At 37.3% G+C, this 19,469-nt stretch overlaps 1 protein-coding gene across 1 annotated transcript in view; it reads left to right on the plus strand.

Annotated features, from left to right (window-relative positions):
- LOC140227736 (phosphofurin acidic cluster sorting protein 2-like) overlaps positions 1–19,469 on the plus strand; it is a 96,035-nt gene that overhangs the window by 43,273 nt on the left and 33,293 nt on the right. The window contains exon 6 of the mRNA XM_072308142.1: positions 3,948–4,090. Within this exon, the coding sequence (XP_072164243.1) occupies positions 3,948–4,090 (143 nt within the window). The remainder of the gene's footprint in view (positions 1–3,947; positions 4,091–19,469) is intronic.

Below are 19,469 nucleotides of genomic sequence, written 5' to 3' on the forward strand. Positions count from 1 at the left end.
TCAAACTTGAATGGATGGCTACTCTTCAGGTGATTCAGCCTCTTGTGAAAAAAAAAAGAAGAGATAAATGTTTGGTAGGGAATTTACTTAAGGACTTATGTATGACAAGATTGCTTTTGTGATTGAAGAATCTTTTGAAAGGCAAGTGTGCAGTCAGGGGTGAGTCATACAATAGCAATGCATGGCCCAATATCTCTGGCAAAAGTCCCTCAATTATTAATTGATACTGTTGCATACTCAGCTTGAAAAGTTGCTTCATGAATTCTGCTTTGTTTTGATCTATCCTACCAAGTTACATTTGTATTCTTCAAATTTTTTGTCTGATAATGACATCCCTTTTGGGAGCCACCGAAATAAATTGCCTGAGCTAAGAATATATTGCACTCGTCTGAGTCTCATGCAGTTCTTGTGCTCCCAGAAAGTGATCAACCCATATTGTTATTTTTCATATTTTGGATGAGTTGCTTATACAGGTGGCTCTCAGAAATGCATCCTCTTCTTTGTTTCTTATAACATTTAAATAACATGACTTTAAAAAAAAAAAAGATCCAAAGTATATGCAATACTGTCTGTATCATGGTGTTACCAGTACTCACAAATAGAGTAGTGAATCTGCACATTTTACCTGCGACTGTGGGATTTCTCTTGTAATTGCAAGTGAGTCTTTGAGCATAAAGGACCAGACTTTCAGAGTCATAGATCAAAGCTTTGATTTGTTTCACGCGTACTTAGAAAACATGTTTGGTTCCTATAACCTATTAAGCGCAGTTTTGTTGCTAAAACTTTCTTACAAAGTATTTCAGAGGAAGCCTTCTGCATTGAAGTGAATCAGAACTATAATTGAAGTAGATAAATAAACAATACCTTCATGACTTGTCATTTGACCTTTTAATTAGGCATGAAGGGGTGGTAGAGCCATCAGAAACATAACATCCTGTTGTAAATTGCTCTAAGAATTTATATGGTTTTTACAGGACTCTGAATAGTATTGTTTGTGAACAGATGTAAAAATGCACTTCATATAGTGGATGTTGAATTCATTTAGCAGCACAGGTCTATACAATGTTTTACATTACAATGTAGACACACACATTTCTATGGACCATTTTCTGATTTGTTGAACTAAACCAACTGCACATTATGCCTCTATTTTGTAACCACAGGGTCTAAAACGTGATACTCTGTCATGTCTTGCATGACAGTACCATCACATGGCCAATCAATCAAAAATTTGAGTCCAAAGTTGGCAGTTACCAGCGGGATCCCATCCGGTGTTTAGCTATGTATCATGTCTAGCCTCAAATCTTTAAATCAGAGGACGAGTAAAATTCCTGAGATAATTGGTATCGCCATGCTACAATAATCGCAATGACGTACAGCAGAGTCTCCAAGAGCACATTTCCCTCTCCAGCTAAGATTCCCTTTGCTTTTTCATTTGCAGGGAAAAAAGAAATGCTTCCTGCAGTGAGTTGATTGTCCAGTCATTTCTCCCAAATTAGATTTAGGATTAATGTGCAGGATTGATGACAAATATGAATGAGTATTGCCTACTGCAGAATCCAGGTGCAGTTGTACAACATACATATTAACCTGTTGAAGACGAATCCCGAGTATACTCCTAAAGCAGGCATCTATGGTACATGCATGTTGTATTCAGCCCATCCTCAATGGGTTAATAGACTATGTATACCTGAACAGATACCAGAGCACCTTGTACAGCTGTATGAAACCTAATAGTCTGTGTATGATCTGTGGGATTGTACACCCACGTATGTGTCTCGGGGCTCTCTTAACCCACTGAGGATGGACTGATTTTGCTACAACATGCATTTCCCACAAACACCTGCTCGAGTATTCTCCGGACTCGTCTTCAATGGGTTAATTGTATTTTCCACTACTTTTGCAGTAATTTTTTGTCTCTGTGTTTATTCTGAAATAGCTTTGTTTTCAACGAGGAAGACCAGTGTACAGCTAAGCCATGCATTGTATAGTTCATCACATTTCTGTTTACGTCACAAGAAGATGTATAATTTATGGCTGAGAATTACGGCCGGTAGAATACATAAACTCCAGCCGGATCATACAAGAGACTTCGGTTGTCTCCAAGTAAGGATGTGTGTGGTTTTTGCAGGATGTTTTCAACACAATGACATGTGGATGTGGTTTGCATTTCATGAACCGATAAGGACCATATTTGACCTGCTCACATGAAGGTCTGGTGCTTACACTTGGCATTATTAGTTAAAATGCAATTTAATACATTCCTTGACATTGGAATTAAGAATTTCATTCACTAGCACTTTTTTGTCTGCCACCTCATGTACACATCATAATATGAAGTAAATCTGCCCATTGAATCAGCACCCTAAATTTGGTATTGACTAAATAAAAGTCTGAAATTTGTAATGAGCCATTACATGTACCAAACCTTATAAAGGGGCTGTACAGTACTGGTTGAGGCGGGGATTCACGTTTTTTACATTCCTAAGTGAGATAATGAAAAACCTCTATATGAAATATGAAAAAGCATGTAATCTTAAGAAGGATTCAGTGTTTATTTGATGAAAATTGGTTTTCAAATGGCTGAGATATATTCAAAAAAGTGATAATAATAAAAGACTACAGGCCATGCCTTTTATTAGGATCTCTTTGTTTCACCTTGTTTTTAGATTTCATCTCAGCCACTTCAAAACTGATTTTCATCAAATAAACTTTTGATACCCCTTAGAATTGCATGCTCTTTGACATCTCATAGAGTGGTTTCTGAATATCTCGCAAAATGTTAAAAGCTCAATCCTCACCTGAACTAGAACTTTAGACACCCTTTAATTAGGAGATTTAATCTATAAAATGGTCAATCATTCAACAAAACATCAAGTATGTAGACAAGATAATATACTTTTCTGTCTCTGAATGGATGGAAAATTTTCTTTCCTTTTCAAGCATGTGTATGTACCAGCATATCCATTTTCTTTCATGAGACATTTTTTTTTTTTTTTTTTCGGGGGGGGGGGGGAGGGTTTAGATTTCTCCAAGTATTTTTTCATACATTATGTGAAATGAAATATTTGTATCGTCTAAACGATAATTACTATATTTCAAAAGTTTGCTGTTTAGCAATGAAACAAACACCATGTCTCTGTTAGAAGACCATACTATGAGGCATTGCAATAACTTAAAAATGAGTCTAGAGGATGGAAATACTGCCGTGTATATTGATGTGGTCATGTATAAATAACAGTCATTCTGTAGTATTTACCACTCTAGCAACTCCAATCCCAGGCAAGAGATAATGATTATGGCACTTACTCATTTGTTATAAGAGAGACAGTTTTTTTTTTTTTTTTTTATATACCGGTATTTTCCCAATACTGCATAATGTGTTAGTCTGTCAATAACAATATATTAGCTGGCCTTCACCATCAGGATTCTTGCCACAGGCAAAGAAGAGAGGATGCGATATTCTCAGTGGGATGCTTGAATGTGTTAAAGGCTCACCATACATGCAAAGCACCTGCTGTGTCAGAAAATAATGATGTTCTCAATGATCCGTTGCTATCAGGGAGGGCTGAATGATTCCATCGCGAGGGCAATGAGTTTACATGCATTTTTAATGCTTGCATTATTGTCCCATTCTGTGAAGGTTTTCTGTTGCTTGAATTGTCACGTGTATCTGATGTGAAAGTTGAATGAGTCATATGAAATGCTTTTCATCCTTATCTGTCCTCCTCACGCACATGACGCTAGGTGAGTAATAACTGTGGCATTTGTGCCAATGTCAGTATTATCTATGTTTCAGGGCAATTTTTTTTTTTTTAATCTACTAGTATTTTCATGCTTCTGAAGACAGAAAAGAGCTATACAGCACACTGTATAGAATAGCTTGGGGTGATGTTTACGCCCTGTCCTCATCTCTTGATGTTACTCCTCTGACCTCCCTCTCTCAGATCGCTCAGTGGACATGGACAACGAGACTGACGATGACGACGATTCGTATTCATCGGACCAGGAGAACAGTGACAGCGGTGAGAACATGGGGGGAGGCGGCCAGGTGAGATCTCAGCTGCATGCCCACCAGCTTCCCTGGAACGTGAGTCTTGTCAAAACACCCTGCCCTCATTGCAGTGTGATGCTTTATATATTTTTGTGTTATTTTAAGTTTGTAACCTTTTCTTTTCTTTAAAAAAATCTTGTCGTAGTATATTTCTTTATTTACCTTTAACCATGTTGTGTGTATTAGCTTTATGAGTTATTGTGATTACAGGGACAACTTGAGCAAGGAGTATTTTAAAAAGTGGAATTTTATCCAAGCAATTATATTCATTTGTTCTTGTGAGACGACCATGATTTCAGGTGAAAACAATGAAATTGATAGAGGTTTGAATACCTCAGAAACATTGATCTGAAATATGCTTTATTTGTGTAGTCATTGTCACTGTTGTCATCTAAAAAACAACCCAATTTGTTTTATAGCCATACAAAATTCAAAGTAGAGCACTCGCTGATGATAAAACCATTCAGTATTCTTGACAGATCAAAGCTCATAGAATTCATGTTATGGCGAGTAATAAAGAAGTAAAGGGATAATGACTCTGTATTAGGTTTTAAAGCATAAATAATCTTCTTGTTAAAAAAGCTAACAAAAATGTTTTTAGTCCCATTTACACCTTGAGCTAACTTCCCCAAACCCCCTTTTGCAGTTTGCACTGTGTTGTAAAGAGTATCTGTCTGGTCTGTAGAGCGTATTGTCTGTTGTTGTTGTTTCTTCTCTTTATGGTATTACTGAGGTTTGAAAGCACATTGGTCTTGTGTGCAGTGTGTTTTGTGTCAATGGCTCCCATCACCCCCCCCCCCCTTTCTCCAAATGTGTATTTAGATGTAAAATCATGGTACTGCTGTGTGTTTGCTGTGGCCTCAGATTGTTTTTGCCAGACCTCAAAGCCCCGATATGAGCTTTAGATGAATAGGCAAGCGTCTTGCTGTGTAGCCAGCCCCTTCACCTATTTCCTGAAACAGTCTTGTTTCATCTGGCATTATTGATGGGATTTCATCTCACGTGACATGTTGTTCTGCCTGCACTGTCCCTGTGCAGTGTACATTGCGAGGCTTTTATAGCCTGTTGTGTCTGTGTGGAGTAAAGATAGAGAAGGGGCGATGTCGTATTCCTTTATCAGCCTGATTGAGGTGGTGCTACAAACCAACATTCAGGAAATGCAGCTTCCTCTTTATATCTGAAGTCAGTATGGATTCAGTTTCAGTCATTTATACACCCAATGCAGACCAAAGAACAAGAAAACCAAACAAACAAATAAACAAATGTAATATATTTTAGAAAACAATTTCTCATGCATTGAGACATTGGATTAAACTAAAAGAGAAAAAATATATGGTCTATTACAAAATAAACAAAGCACCAATTTGTTGTTACAGCTTGTTTTAGCACACCCTTTATCATTCCTTTTGACATTTGACAGAACAGTATTTTTATTTGGGACTAGTGGATAATTAGCATGTAAAAAAAAAAAAATCCAATCAATTTTATGATTGAAACTTTAGCATTCAGCTCCACAGTTTCTGTGAATCTGATACTTGCTATTTGCTTCATGATCAGAAAAAGGAAGATTGTGTTTGTTTGTTTGGTTTTTCTCTCTCTCTCTCTCTCTCTCTCTTTTTTTTTTTTTTTGGGGGGGGGGGTCATGTACTTGTATCTCTATTTATATCTCAGTTCTTAAGGTACTTAATTATTCAAAACTTTTAAGATTTAGCATTGATATAACATGAGTATTTGATTATCAAGTGATCCATGACAGACTCATTTACTCAGATGGAGAGGCAGTCTTTAGAATTGTGTAACTCCTATTCAAACACACCCAAAAAATAAACAGTTTGTGAAAATCAATTGTGCAACATAATGCGAAAACCATGAACCGTTGTGTGTAAATTCAGCTATTGTCTCAAAATTTTATTTGTGATCCACTGCATTGACTTCTGCATCACAGATTTCTTGTTTCTGTTTTTGTTTTTGTTTTTGTTTTTTGGAAGTTGTTTTTTTCAAGAACTTGACTGAAAACTGGACCACCCATATCCTGGTAGAAACAAAACTCCTTTATCCTATGTGTAACCAGCCCTGTTTTGGCAATTTTCTCAGAGTGATGACCTTTAGCACAGCTCTCAAAAGCATTTCCCAATATGATTTTTCAAGATGGTAGAGAAATATGAAAAAGTGTTCAATATCACTTGAACTTTCACTGCACTGTTTCATCTGTAAACGTTTGTGAAGGGCAATTAATATCAAAATGTGATCAAGCTTCCTGTTGTGAGTAGCAGCTATATGACTGTATGTAAAGGGACAGTTAAAAGTTGTCATTCTGACAGCTGAATGCCCAGGGTACTGTGCCATGAAAATTGTCAGCCGTGGCAAGTTGTGAGTCTCTGACAATTTCAGTAAAATCTGTGGTTTTGATTGGCTGAGAAGCTGTGGTCACTGTTACCATGGTGATTGTCAGAGACTGACAACTTGTCAGGGCTGACAACTTTCATGAAATGGTGCCCTGGACTCACAACAACAGGGCAGCTGCTAAAAACTCCCAGGAAGTCGGCTTCTGCGAGCTTCTGTTATCTTGTAAATCTTGATCTGGTTTTCGTAGGCAGGGATCATGAGCTCAAGTATCAGCTATAAGAGTTTCAGGATGAGGAGGTTTTTAGAATGGAAGTTATATCATCTGAGAGGGATTTTCTGAGTACTTTACTGAGTAGTGTATGCAACTCATAAATAGTACAAAAGCTGGCATTATAAACAATTGTACAGCAGTAATCGTGAGCTGCCTTGTCTGACATAAAATACTTTCATGTTGCGGTGTAAGGAATGCAATCATTCATTCCTCTTTGTCCCTTTCCATTCATTGAGAAGCTGTATTACTGAAACTTTCTTGGCTAGTTTTTATGTGCACTGAGATGATGATGGATAAATAATGCACTCCCATAGACATGCGATTGTGTCTGTGCCTTTTACAGTGTACAATGTATGCATCTAGCATCTTCCTCCTTAAGCTACTGTTCACACTTAACACACAAATTTGAGAAAATATCTTTATATTATATTGCAAGATCTGGTACAGATTCATTTATACTTGAAAGTTTCTGTAAATATTTGGTTGAAGATGTAGTTATAGGTGCATGAAAGGCTTTGCAATGTTTTGTACCTCAACATCAAATATAATACCATAACAGTCACTGCTGGTGGATTATTTCAAATCCTATTTTAATTATTGCACATCCTTTTATTCTTGATATTTTAATCATACACATGATGCACTTGCACCTGCCCCTTTTGCACAAAGAAAGTTACTTGATTTCTTTTAGGGTCATCATGTTTTCAAGCTTTCTTTTCTTTGTATAAACCCCTGCAACCCCATCAAATATACTGTGATAGCAAATGCAATTATATTGATCATTAAATATGATAAGCTTGTATAATGTGACAATAATTTGTATCACGAAATCAAAATGTACCCTTAGTTTCATCATATTTGGTATTTTCTTTGTAAAATTTTGTTCATGAAAAAGTTGCAGAAACCAAAGAATGAAATGAAATGAAATCTAAGGGTAAGAAAGCTTACCCTGGAAGGTCAAGGGAAAGAATGATCATTTCATATTGGTTGATTATCCTGTGTGAGTCTGCTTTAGAAGACTAACTTGTTCATACATGTAACCCTGTGAAGTCAGCCGGTTACACAGGAGATAATGACATTATTGGGCTGTGCTTCTCAAATAGCTTGTAGTCTGTAAATATGCTATGTTTCTGGAGAGTTTGTGAATGCATTAGTCTCCCCAGTCTGCCTGAAGCGTACACACTTTCCCCAGACCTTTTAAGAGGTGGAATCAGCTGCCGTCTTTGGGTGGCAAGGGACCCTGCTAGGGCAGGCTTGCAATCTTATACCTTTTATTCAGGTCATTCTATTCCTATATGAGTATGAGAAGGTGTCATCTCATTAAGATTTGATATTTCGGTTACAGCTCATTATTCCAAAGGCTCTTCAGTCCGAAGATTCCTTATTCTGAAGGTTCATTTTTCCGAATTTCATTTTCGGATGAACAAATCTTCGGAATAACGAATCTTCGGAATAACGCCACAAATGTTCGGATTAACGAACCCTTTTTCATTTTCGGATTAACGAACCTCTAGGTATAGGGAATTTGCGTGTTTCGGATTAACGAACCTTCGAAACAACGAACCTTCGGAATATAGAACCTTCGGAATAACGAACAGCACCCGATATTTCTGACCCCCTGATTTGCGAGCTACTGTTTGTGCAAAGTTCTGTTAAATAGCAAGAAGAGGCACAAATGAGCAGTGCAAATCTGAGCTTATTCCTTTTAACTCATTCAAGAATTAAATACTACTTTGTTCCAGCAGCACAAAGCTAGAACTCATGGAAAGTGAGAGTATAAACTGAAGGGAATTTGAATAAGGTACAATTGTACAATATTGTTACCTTTCCGCCCTTGTTTTCCTAGCTGTTCCCCTTGCTTAAATTCTGTGCAGTATACAGTAATCATTGTTATTCATTGTATGCGTATTAATGTTGCAGATGTTATTTTGATACAATTATAGCTTTTACTTTTTCCAGAATCGAAGAGATACAGATGTACTACAGAAAATTACACTTAAAATCAACAAGAAAAATCAACTACTATCTTACATGCCATACTCATGGCTACAGTGTACAGCATGTTGTTGTCAAAGCCCTTATTGCATGTAATCCTTATATGAAATATGATCATGTTGTCCTGACTGTTGAGTCCTCTGATGGCAGTAACTGTTCATAAGGACCAAAAAAGCAGATCATCATAAAAGGCAAGGACATGGAAAACCTCATACAAGGATGATTCACCAAAATCAGGCAAGTCATAGGTGAATCATGATCACTCACACAGCAAATCATTGATGTCTGGTGAAAATCTTATGAAAGCTGATGTGATCATGTGACTGAGGGGGTCATTAGGCTTGCAATTATGTAACTGGTGCATGATTTTTTTTACCAGAAGTAACTTCTTCTCTGGAGGGAATCTCTCTTTTGTAGTAAATTATACAAAATATATGCCGTGGATGTAGTACTTTGAAATGTATAGTTTGTCACACAGAGAGAGTGGTCTCTCTTCTATTTGTGGAATATTCTTATCCTGGTTATAACATCAAGTTTTCAAGGCCACCATGTTTTTCCTCATAGGAAGTAAAATCAAATGTTTTAGCAGCATTTAGTTTTGTTGTAAAATTCCTGTCATGGATCCACATACACACCAAATTTTACCAATATTCTTGTGTTTCATCTCTGCCCTTCTTGAATTACTGTGTCATTGGGGTAAAGTCTCCTTCAAAATAAAAAATGGTGGCAAATTTTGGTGTGGCAAATATCAAAAGCTCCCCTCACTGTTACTTACGGCATAGCTGTATTGTATTTTTGGTGGAAGAAAACAATGTGAAACATTAACATAAAACATTTGTGAAAGGCTTTGGGTGTATGAACTTTTGATAATTGGAGAATAAGGAAATGATAAAACCATTGATGTTTCATTTCATGTGCACACTTTTCAATGAATGTTTTTTTAACTCTGTAGTCAGTGCAGGGAAAAGAATGGTGTAAAAAGTGTCACAAAGGTAGAGTGGCTTGTTAACGTTATGTTAGATAAACCACAAACAACAGATGTCGACCTTCAGAATTAATTTCAATAATCAATGTCAATAATGACATTAACTTGCTAATGGGACTATTGACTAAAATTCACAACCTACCTGCGCATGTTGACCAATTTGTTTTGGGTTCATGTCAATTGTTGCTGCTAAGTGCTACAAGGTCCAGCAGAATTTGGTCAAGTGAGAGTCAAAAGAAAAAAAAAGAGAGAACCCTTAAAGGCCACAACCTGCACTGCAACTTCATATTTTGGCTTGTGATTTACAAGACAGAATTTCTACTTAGCATGCATTTAACAGATCATTCCAAACACTTATCATGTGTCTGTTAAATTAAGCAACAACATTGAAGATCGGAATGGTTACAGCAGTGGTGATTATAAATGCTATTATGATCGTTACTATCACTGCTACTACTACTACTACCACTAAGTAATATAGGAGACTTTAGACTTGATGTCATCAAGTCCACTTTGTGCTCTCAGCAGAGTAACATTCTTACAAACAGCAACTGAAAGAAATGACCCCAAACAAGAAATTCTCCCATACGTTAAGTTTTGGAAATTCCTCTGCTGAGAAAATAGCCATCAAATGTTCAAAAATATACATACATTTGCAAGTATATGAGCTATACCAGCGTAGTGGCTGTAGACATTGATGCAACACTTGGTACAGACCTCTTTGATAAGTCCAAGGATAATCATCAGTCATTTGATTTTCATGCATTCTTGATCATGAATATGCAGATATTCAAAACAGTGGCAAATACTTCCTTTTTGATAGAAACAATTATTCAAGATTTGTCCATTCAATACTATAGTCCAGGCGCAGGGACCCAGAAAAAATGACTTCGTTCAACCCACCCCGCAGAAAAGGTTTGACTGCATGGGGTGGTCGGTTGGAACACCCCTAGGTAGTATGTGATTCCAAATTGTGGTATCAATAAAATTTTACAGGCCACTTTAGTTGCGACAAGACCTTATTCTTCGAGAAGGAGTCTGCGTACGCTAAGACTTCTACACGTACCACGAGCACTGCTACAGGCGCCAATGCCATTGGTGTGTGTAGTAGTCTTAGCGCACACAGACTTTTTCTGCGACAAACAAGGGTTTTTGCCTGCAAACTAACTTTTCACGCTAAACTGGGGTCGGTGTAGTGTAGTTTCCAGACGTTTTTATTTCGTCTTTATATCTCGGAGTTGAGGCAAGCCGAGTGAGAGCGCATACCTAGTGATTGTGATGCCCGAACCAATTTTTTGTTGCAATCACTGGGTATGCGCCCTCACTCGGCTTAGCGCATACAATGGGCTTCCGCACAATACACAAGCTGCAACTCAGAGAAATGAAGACGAAATAAAAACGACAAGAAATTAAGACTAAGGTCGGTAACGCTTGTCGCTATTAGGACACTGAAAATGACAAAATTATCACAGTTTTTGCATTTATTTCACGAAGAATACATCAAAACGCCTTCAAACTATATGTGCATGTTGCTATAGGGATGTCAGCAATACAATGGGATACATTGTAAAGTCTAATATTGTGCATGGTTATCATGGTAACCGGATGCGTACGGGTGATTGGTAACCCCCTAAAATATCTGGAATTTAGACAGGTTTGTTTCTTTTGCCTTTCGTGCACATCACCCATTGTAGATCTGATCTTAAAGTACCTACCTCTACACTGTAAATTAGCCTGGATAAAAGAGAAAAGACACCCAAGATTTTTCCCCCATTCTCTCCTTAGCCTTAATTCATTACTGCACGTTTTGATACAAGTTTGCATATCATGATTTTTCATTTTATTCTATATATATATATATATTTTTTTTTTACAATAGCTAACGAACACAAAAGTATGCTCAATTCTTTGATGGATAATCCAGCCGCGTGTATATTCCTTCTTTAGAAAGGAATTTATCGGCATTTTTTTAAAACTTCCTTTAAGAACATAAACAATCAATTGCTTTCCTTTGCTCTTTTCCAGGATTGTTTTGAATAGCCATCGCTCTGTAAATACTCCAAAGAGCTAACAATAGAATATTGGGTTTGCTCTCTGTATTAACCTATATTTTTAAGGGGAATTTGTTTCCATACATTATTAAAAACTATATACATTTGCCTATACTTTGAAGTCAAATTTGTGTTGAAAGTACGACGGATGCAACTTTTTCATGCATTTTAACAATTCGAAAATTATATATTTCTTTCAATAGCCGTTTATTATGCCTTTGCTTACAAGTTTTGCTGTAATTTGGGAATGCTTAAAAATATCCTTCACATATAATGTCGTCACTTATGCAGAAGGAAGGGCATGCTTATTGAGCTTTTTGAAATTATGGGCTTAAGTTATTGAGTTATTGACAGCTGAATCCTGATTGGATAATACTCGCTGCCATGGCAACAGGAAAAAACCTTTTTTACGATACTCAATAAAAAAGTGCTGTATTTTTCTTTTTAAATTGCATCTATAAGATGAAAAAGAAATCAAAGTTTGCAGCAGTAGGAGGCATTTTGGGGGTTACGAATCACCTTTAGGCATCCGGTTACCATGGTAACCATGCACAATATTATAACTTACAATGAATCCCACTTTTTGGCTGACATCTCTAGCAACATGTACATATATAGTTTTATGCAGTTTTGATGTATTCTTCATGAAATAAATGCAAAAACTGTGTAAGTTTGTCATTTTTTCAGTGCCCCAATAGCGACAAGCTTTACCGACCCTAGTCTTAATAACTAGCCATTTTTATTTCATCTTTATTTCTCTGAGTTGCAGCTTGTGTATTATGCACAAGCCCGCTGTATTGCGCTAAGCCGAGTGAGGGCGCATACCTAGTGATTGCGATTCGGCCGTCGCAAACACCGGGAATGTGCTCTCACTCGGCTTGCTTGAACTCGGAGAAATGAAGACCAAAGAAAAACGGCTAGAAACTATACACTACACCGACCACAGCTTGGCGTGAAAAGTTAGTTTGCAGGCAAAACTCTTGTTTTTCGAAGAAAAAGTATGTGTGCGCTAAGACTACTACACGCAGCACTGGCACTGGCGCCTGTAGCAGTGCTAGTGATACGTATAATAGTCTTGGCGTGCGCAGACTCTTTTACGTTTGTTCCAACAAATCATGATGAAAAGTGGCCAGTAAAATTCTACTGACACCACAATTTGGAACCACATACTACCTGGGGATGTTCATAGAGGTCCCATCTACCACCCTGTCTGGTCAAACCTTTTCTGCGGGGTGGGTTGAACGAACTCCTTAATTAAGCCCCTTACAGGAATCAGGGCCTTGACTACTAGCAGTAGAGATTGATGTCAGTTAAGCTAGTGGAATTGTTTTATTCTTTCATTCTGATTGACTGTCGGATATATTCTATTCAACTTTCAGTCCTATTAACATGCAATTTATAAAAGTGATTGTGAATACCAAAACAGGTGTTGTGAAATGATTTCTTTAGATCATTCTTTAATTATACTTCAACATGATGTAATCTTCGTGAAGTACAGAGAAAATTGACTGTTTGCAGTTTTGGCTTGTCCATAACACAAAGTGTGTGTCGGCAATATATGACTGACATGCTGTGTCAACACATGTGATATACATGTAAACAGTACTGTTTTGTTGTGTTTTATTGCAAGTTAACCTGTTGAAGACTAGTGCCGAGTGTACTTGGGCAGGTGTCTGTGGGAAATGTGTGTTGTAGCAAAATCAGCTAGTACTCAGTGGGTTAATGTGGATGTTTTGGAAGGCACAGCCATTCCAAGAGAGATTGCCCAAATATATCCCATGTCTGCACTTATGTCTTGGAGTGTGGATAGTGGGATATATGCTTCGATCATGTTGTCATTTGCTGTCTGGAAGCTTTGTCATCCAGACATGCTGTACATGTCATTGTCATATCCAGATATGTAACAATAGCTCATAGAGTTCATGAAATGTATAGTGTATAATAAGTGTATATTGTGAATATGCTGTACTAGAGAAAGCTTGAGATTTTGTAGGATTACTCATTTTTTGTTTACTAACACAACTAAGATATTCATTGAAAGTTTACAGAGAAAATAGCAATGTTTTCACAGAATGCCAGCTTGAAAAGAGAATACATAATAACTTGAAATACTGCACTCACTTTCAGGGACATTTCACTTACCATTACTGAGAGTATGGAGTTGCATTTGTGAGGATAGTGAAATAAATGTAAGAATTTGTAGGAGGATTTTGCCAAAGTGGTTAACAAAAGCCACATAATAAGTTGTGATTTTGAACAAACTTTAAAAAAAAATGAAAAAAAAAAAAAGCTGTGTTCATGCTGTTGAATTTCCTTGCAGGATTTAGCAAGGCAAAGCCAAACATACATTTTTGGATGAACAAATGTGAATTGATCGCCTTTTTCTGTCTCATTTTGTGGTGGGGGGGCAATATTAACGCAAAGAGAAGCAACCACAAAATGAAATGGACTGTGTATTCAGTGAAAAAGAGTGATGATTCACATGAGGGGATGACATGAACTGAGGAATGTTCATTCAACAATTGCGGGGCATCATGAGTCAGTGTGGAGACCGCAGTTGTCAGTGCATCACATAATGGGTGGCGGGGCCGGTCGCCACAGACAGCTAATAAATAGAGTTGTTTGTCTTAGGAAGAGCTGGATTCGTGCCACTCTCCCATGCATGAAAAACTAATGGAATTAAGAACACACCTGCTGTGAAAAAGCGCCGCCCCAAACTGAACTCGCCATGCAGTCTCTATATTCGAGAGGCATCAAATCTGTATGTCATTAATGGGCAATATTCAAAGCGAGGAGGACTGGAAATCAGAATGTGTGTCACAGCTAGTTATGTACCCTGCATCTTTGCTGTGTTGAACTGCATAAATGATGCTTTGAAATTCTTTTTAAGTCTGGAATATAAGAATTTGTTATTATTATTATTATTATTATTAAATAATGGGTAGTATTAAAGCTTGCTGCATTTTGTGAGCAAGCAAAGCTGAAACTAGTCTCAGGAAAATGTTTTTTTAAAAAAAAAGCATTCTGGGCACTCTCAAGAGGAAGACCTTCAGGAAATACTGGAACCTTAAACCCATTTCACAAAGATAGTGTAGGTCAAGTCAATGGTTTGAATTAAATCCATGTTGTGAAATATACACCTCGCACATGCTCGTGTCTGAATACATTCAGTATGGGATGTTGCTGCACGCGTTCTGTCAGGGGTACTTATGTACCGTGGTAATCGGCATTTGTATGATCCTTGGACTGACTTTTACCACCTTTGTGAATTCCTTGTAAAGAGTACACGTGTGGCTTCTTTCTTATTTGTTGAGAATAATACATATTCCCCAAACAAGAAGCCATAATTGGTTCTTTAGTATCAGGCTACTGGAAACTTGCAGCCGTGTATTGACATGCAAACGGTAACCATATTTGTGAAGATGTTGACCATTGTAGTGAGTTCTTAAACAATAAGGGAACAATTAATCATTGGTCTCGCGAAGAAAATGGTAGTAAAATGTAGTTACTACAATTTTCTTCGTGAGACAAATAATTAATTGTACCCCTATCATCTTGGTAATCATGTTTATAGGAAAAGTCAATGATCAGTGGTCATGGCTAAGAGAGAGAAAAAACAACAACAACTACATTGTAAATTGGACATTGTATTATGTTTATTGTTAGGTAGTTGAAATGCAGTACAACCTTGTTATCTAATTAGGCTCAAAACATCTGCAGTGAGCATCTAATTGCCAGTCATAGTGCTGACTATTGACATGTACAAATGTAACACCGTCTCTCTGCAACTTAGTTATGAACATGAAAATATTGTATGACATTCATCATACATGATGAGTCTGTATAGCACCATTCTTACACAGTCAGCTGTGAAGAAATTCAGCAGACTCTCTGAGGAAATTCACCCTGTATAGAGCAGACCAGAGTGGGTACGTACATAGTGTGTAGTATGATATCTTGTGAAGAGTCTTGTATCACTTTCTTACTTGCAACCCCAAACCTCCATCATGTTTATTGAAGTTGATGTTAGGGATAATAGAATTCTGTGAAAAAAAAAAACCCCTCTAAATCTGCTTTTCTTTTAGATATTTTAGTGAGACCATTCAATTTTTAAATGAACAAACAAAATATAGATAGCATGACATTTTTAGAATGTGAAGCATTTATAGCAAGTGTTTGAAGATGAGCTGACAATGAATATTGGAGAGCTGCGACAAAATTTTTCTAGCATTACTTGTATGTAGATTATAAGGTTTGTGCAGTGATCAGTGAAGGTTAGTGAAGTGATCTATGTTCAGATCTATGTTTAGTCTGGACAATATTTGATATTTAAATGGAAATATTTTATGTGTAGGAAAGTATAAGAAAAGGGAATTTCTTGCTATCTTTGACATAGTATTTGTAGACCTGTATTTGTAAGCTGTATAAAAGCTAAATAGATACTAGCATATTAAGCTGATAAGGTATGTGTTCAGATTTTTTTTTTTGAAGAAATGTTACCAGTACATTCTTGTGCTATGTGAAATGTTGCAGCTTCTGATCATGCATAATGGAGAGCATGGATGTTGCTGACAACAAAGTTCTATTTTGAAGAATACAAAATCCACGTAGGATTGGTGCTAGAAGCCAGAATAATCGTAATCCTCCTTTTGAGCTTGTGACAATTATAATCCTTCCAGGCACAAGGATCATGCCTCACCGAGTTAATATGCAGAGCTAACCCAGTCAAGCTTCTGTGACTACAGAATAATCTTTTAGCCTCCTCATTCCTTACTTCCCTTATGCCATTTCTCTATCAATCCTCCCCTCTCTTTCTCTCCCTATCCTTCTATCTATAGGCCTATACATCTTTTTATCCATTCTCCTATCCATCCATCTATTCATACTGTCTCTCTTTGAAATCTCTAGCTCCTTTATCTATATTGCAAGCACGGATGAAATCATCAATTCACCATCAGATGCTTGTTTCTATTTGTTTAATTTTATTGATTTCTCTTCAATAGGTGTTTAATTTTGTTTTTGTTTATCATTATTGGGGAGAAAATAAAGCTTAGCATTGTGAGAAAATAGCATCCCTAGGACCTTGATGACATTACACAATGGTTAGATTTGGCTTTAGCAACTTCCTTACATTGGACACAAGCATTGAATTTCAGTGTGTCATATACCGGTATTAAGCCCTGTTTTGATAGACCTTACCGTGACAACATCGCGACAACATCCAGAGAATGGCTCATTGGCTCGGCAATAATACAGCAAGAGAGAGTGAAGAGTACCTTTATATCAGACACACACTGTAAACCTTCTTTGAGTAGGTTTCCACGGAGGGGGTGTGTCCATTGACGGACTACCCTTCCCACCGGCCAGTGCCGCCTGTTCTAGATTGTGCACATATAGGTACCATGTGCAATCGTTTTAGTAAGCAAATCATGGTTACAATTTCTGATCATGTTGCACATGCGGGTTGAGTATATCAGAGGAATGTTACCGCAGTTGCGTTTGAATAGATGGGATGTCGGGATGATGTCGTAGTAATGTAATATCACAGTAATGACACTAGCTGGCAAGGGTTGAATTTGGCATTGTTTCTGTGAAAATGTCCAAGTAACATTTTGCGGAGACTGTTTTAACAGACAGGGTGAAAAAAGATTACCTGGAGAACTACATGTACCTGGACTGTTGTCACAGTAACTCTTGTTTGAAAGGTTCTATTAGAACGAGGCATTAGACTGATATGAGCAAAGCACATGTGAAAAATAGCATGACAAGAGTACACTTTTATTGGTAGCATTGTCGTAGATACTCCTCCAATCCAGCCTCATTGATCTAAAGTCAGTGAGAAGATTGCTTTAAGCATTCAGAGAATTAAGAAAATTATGTAAATGGTTTTGTTTTTCTTTTTGTTTTTTCTTTTTCATTTCTGTGATACCCAGTCTTTCGTGTAGCCTGCTTTGTACTGTATTCTGATATAAAACATCCTGATCAGCGAGAATAAGGTAGAAATATAGAAGGCTCACAAAATGGTACTTACATTGTATGTAAGTTACCACTTTTGATAGGTAAGTAGCCTGCCCCCTGCCCCCCTTTCACACCCTCAAAACATTCACAACTTCCTGTTGTCTTCAGTGGCTGCATTTAAAATGTATGGAGTGTGTGAGTGGGACAGGCTTTCCCTGGGCAGCCCCTGCTTCGTGCCCATGAAATGTGACACTCCAGTGCCGAGATCACTGTAACCAGCTTGTCAGCTATCTTCCAAGTGGCTTCAGGAATAATTACTTCCTGGCTACTGAGCACTGGGTCTTGTGTACGTTGTAGCTCCATGGTTTTATGACGACAACACTGCACAAGAGACTGGACATCTCTGTCAGATATGACTCACAGAATACAGCAGACTGGTTTACATAAAACAGCTATGATTCACATATTTTTGAATATAATAATTTTACAGTTAGGCCCTTGTACGTGCTGGTATGTCGCAACTCCATTCAAGTGATATGTGGAACTTCTGGAAGAGGGAAAAAGTAGACTATGCAGTAGACCTCATATTTAAATGAGCTATATCGATTCAGTGAGCTTTGATTAGTTAAATCAATTACTGCAATGTTTTCATCATATGTGTGGTAAAATAAAGTTCATACAAGGTATTATTTGTTCATTTTTAACTCAAATGACTTTGCCATTCATTTTCAATCATGTATTAGAATCATCTTTACAGGAAAATACAAAACTAAGCACAAAAAAGAGAAACTGTATCATAGCAAATATTTTTCCAGAAAATTTTTGTAGTGACAGAATCAAGTGAATAATGCCCAGCTATTCAGACTCACATACATTAATTAGCTAATATACAGGCCTTGGGCCATTCAAACTGAGTAAAGGATACCTTGGTCAAGGTGCAGTAAGTACATGACAAAATGTAAATATGAATGCCTTATCTGAAATTACCTACCCATGACATTAGCAGTTTTTTTTATTGAAAAGCAACTTATCATGGATTATCTACAAATTCAACTTCCATACCCTAAAATAAAGTGAAGTGCGAGTACAAAGTCTGAAGGGTTTCTTTGAGCGTGTGTAAAGTGTGAAACAACTGAGTGTTAACTCTAATGCAATAACAATGTAGACATCTAGTACCAGTTGAACATTAGTTCATTGAAATCATACATGTATACATTATGTTCAAAAGGGAAAAAAAAAACAGTATATAACTTAAATAAAAGTTAGCCTGACGGTAGCACCACTTCCTTGGACATGCACGACATATTGTCAGGGATTATGAACCTGCTTTATTCAAGACTATTGTGTTACGATGTGTTTAGAGGGGAATTGTGCACTGCCAAGTGCCCATATTGTTTACCAAACAGGGAAAAATCTGTAATTCAAAAAAATATATCCAGGAGCTTATGAAGAAAGTGTGCCAAGGTCAGCTTTCTGATATGACGTTTGGCAGCAGATAGGGTGAATAGTGATCCAAAACAAACAAAAAGGGGGTAATTGATATCTCGTGAGTAAGTGCTGTGCTACTGCTGTAAGTGTGTCATATTCTCCCTTCATGACGCTACTCTATTGTATGTGTTTCCTTTGCAGTTTTATATTTCTTTCGGGTTATTATACCCCTGCCACACGTAGTGTGAAGGGGTATATAGGAATCACCGTGATGTTGGTTGGGCGGTCGGGCGGGCAGGCGGGCGGGCGGTCTGTTGCAAAATATTGCGTCGCGAACTTCTCCTACAGTTTTGAAGCAATTTAAATGAAACTTGGGGTAAA

This window comes from Diadema setosum, chromosome 1 (genome assembly GCF_964275005.1).
Source record: "Diadema setosum chromosome 1, eeDiaSeto1, whole genome shotgun sequence".
NCBI lineage: Eukaryota > Metazoa > Echinodermata > Echinoidea > Diadematoida > Diadematidae > Diadema > Diadema setosum.